This window comes from Dipodomys ordii, unplaced genomic scaffold (genome assembly GCF_000151885.1).
Source record: "Dipodomys ordii isolate 6190 unplaced genomic scaffold, Dord_2.0 Scaffold3, whole genome shotgun sequence".
Lineage (NCBI taxonomy): Eukaryota > Metazoa > Chordata > Mammalia > Rodentia > Heteromyidae > Dipodomys > Dipodomys ordii.
This window is the reverse complement of record NW_012267219.1, coordinates 125,897-128,538: the sequence shown is the minus strand read 5'-3', so window position 1 is coordinate 128,538 and position 2,642 is coordinate 125,897. Positions and strand designations below refer to the sequence as shown.

Genomic DNA, 2,642 nt, shown 5'->3' with positions numbered 1-2,642 from the left:
GAACCCTCTGACATGGAAGCTATAAATGGAATTAGATGACATCTCTGTGTCCTATTGATCATACAAGCCTGAGATTTCAAGGGATTTTATGTTCTAAAAGCATTTTCATCTATTATCAAGGGTAAAGTTGACATGAGGCATCTATGATAGTTCTCAGATCACATGCGTAAGATGTGTTCAATTTTCCATCCAATGAGAAATACAGTTGTCCTCTTAAAGAACAGTGTGATTCACAGAGAAGCCTAACTTAGAGTTTTACCCTCTGGAAGTTAATTTTTTTAGTTTAATTAATTTATTTAGATTTTGGCAATACTTCAATTTGAACTCAGAGCCTAGTGCTTGCTTGGCTGGAGCTTACCATTTGTGCCATACTTCTAGCCCTGCTTCCTGATGCTTATTTTGGAGATGAAGTTTAGTAAATGCTTCTGGCCTCAAACTATAATCCTTCAGATCTTAGCCTACTGAGTAGCTAGGATGATAGGCATGAGCCACCAGTGCCTAGCCAAAAGCTATTTTTAGACAGAAGATGTGTCATTGAGTTTAAAGAAACTTTACACTCTGGGAGCTAAAAGACACACACCATATGCTCCCTTAGCCACTCCATGTGGTAATTCTATACACCCTATTTCTATTGTTGCTTTATTTGTTCTGATTTTTTTTAAAGATTTTATGGGTAATCACCAAATTTAGATGGTTTTTAGAACTGTGAAAGTCTTTAGAAATCACCTATACTTCGAGTAATCGCCTCAACATTTCCAATAAAACAAACAAACACAAAATAATTGGCAAATAGAGAGTTTGGGGTGCCATTGTAATAGGGTTTAGGTCTGCTGTTACTACATGGTTGGAGGTCATCAAATGATTTCACTTGAGGACCCTAGATAAATGAGTCGAAGGAATGGTTGGTAAGAAGAGCAGAGGATGGGTACAGGAGGCCCTATATGGTCTAAGATTGTTAGATCAGGTATACACATATCCAGAAGGTTCCTTTAACTTCATGGTGTATATGAACTGAATCTTCGGCTCAGCCACTTAGATAATGGGAAATATCCCCCACGTGGTTCTCTGCAATTCTGCTTTCCCTGTGCTAATCAGTGAAGATGGTGTTGAGTTGGGTTCCGATGCCGTGGTGGGGGTAGGAATCATAAGACATATCAATGGGAATGTCATAATGGGGGGTACCGGCCTGAAAGGGGGTTGAATGCGCATGCCCTGAGCTTAGACTCGCAGAAGGGTAAGGTGGCAGGAAGCTGTAGGATTTTTCCAGGTCAGGAGAGCCATCTTGCTTTAAGGAGAAGTTCCCACTGATGCTCAGGGGTGGTGTAAGGGGGCCTTCATAAGGAGGGGTACTGCAGTCAGGTGGCTGGTTCCCATAGGGGGAGTCTCCCACACTCTTGAATACTTGAGGCTTGAGATGAAGAAGGTGTGTTTCCATTTGGCCATAAGGAGGACTGGGGAGTCCTGGAGATTGATAGGTAAAATTGTGGCCAGAAATAACAGAGTCACAAATAGGTGATTTCTCCTCATGTTTCTCCAGCAGGGCAGATTGTGGTCCAAGTTGGAGGCATCCAGCCACCAGGTTGCTGGTGGGCTGAGAGAGCCCTTTACAGAGCATCTCCACAAAGCCCTTTCCTTCAGGTGTCTGGCCCGTCTCCAGAACTTCCGACAGAGCCCAAATATAGTTTCTGGCCAGTCTAAGGGTCTCTATCTTGGAAAGCTTTTGGGTTTTGGAGTAACAGGGCATGACCCTCCTGAGATTGTCCAGGGCATCATTCAAGCCATGCATCCGAGTCCGTTCTCTGGCATTGGCCTTGACTCGTCGAGCCCTGAATCTCTCCAGGCGAGCTTTGGTCATCTTCTTTTTCTTGGGACCTCTTCGCTTAGGTTTCTCCCCATCTTCTTCCTCTTCTTCTTCCTCAATACTGTCATGCTCTTCAGTTAAGCTGCCAAGCATCCCATAAACACCCGGTCTCCTCTCCTCCTCCTTCATCTCAGTTTGAGAACTCAGGCCTTTGTCTATCCAGGATGATGTGTTAGTCAGCTCCACCATCTCCTTGGATTTCATGTATGTTTTTGCCATTTCTGGATCCTAGAAAGCATAATCAGTGAAAAATAATTCCCTTAAACATCTGATATTATATAAAACTAAACTTCATCTAGCCGAGCATTTTGTAAGCAAATCAACTTGGTTATTCATTACAGTGCTGGAGTGTAATTTTTTATTCTCAAGTTCTTTATCTCATAGATATTTTAACACAAGGTATTTTATATATAAGTTGAAAAATACATTTTCCTTCCTTCTTGGAGTTCATAAAATCTGAGGAAATATACAAGTTGAGCTTTATAAATCATTATCCAAATGGGTAAATTACTGACTGTAAACAATGATGCTGATTACAATGATAGGATATGTATATAACAATGATCACTGCAAAATAACATGCGTACTACACAGTTAAATCAATAAGCTGTTGTGTTCCTACCATAAAACAAATGAACAACTGCAGCAAGATCATTCAGACTACTTTGTATGCATTCCACACAGGACTTTCCATCTTCTATTTGGAGACATTTCATATTCATCTAACTTGTAATATCCCATGTTTCCCCAGTGGCCTTACCAACTGGTAGCTTCAAGTAAC

General features: G+C 41.3%; 1 protein-coding gene across 1 annotated transcript; it reads right to left on the bottom strand.

Moving 5' to 3' along the window:
- Nucleotides 1-1,087: 1,087 nt before the first annotated feature.
- On the bottom strand, nucleotides 1,088-2,081 carry Neurod4 (neuronal differentiation 4). Its single transcript, XM_013020708.1, has one exon. The coding sequence runs from the start codon at nucleotides 2,078-2,080 to the stop codon at nucleotides 1,088-1,090; it is 993 nt and encodes a 330-aa protein (XP_012876162.1). The 5' UTR covers nucleotide 2,081.
- Between the last annotated feature and the right edge of the window lie 561 nt (nucleotides 2,082-2,642).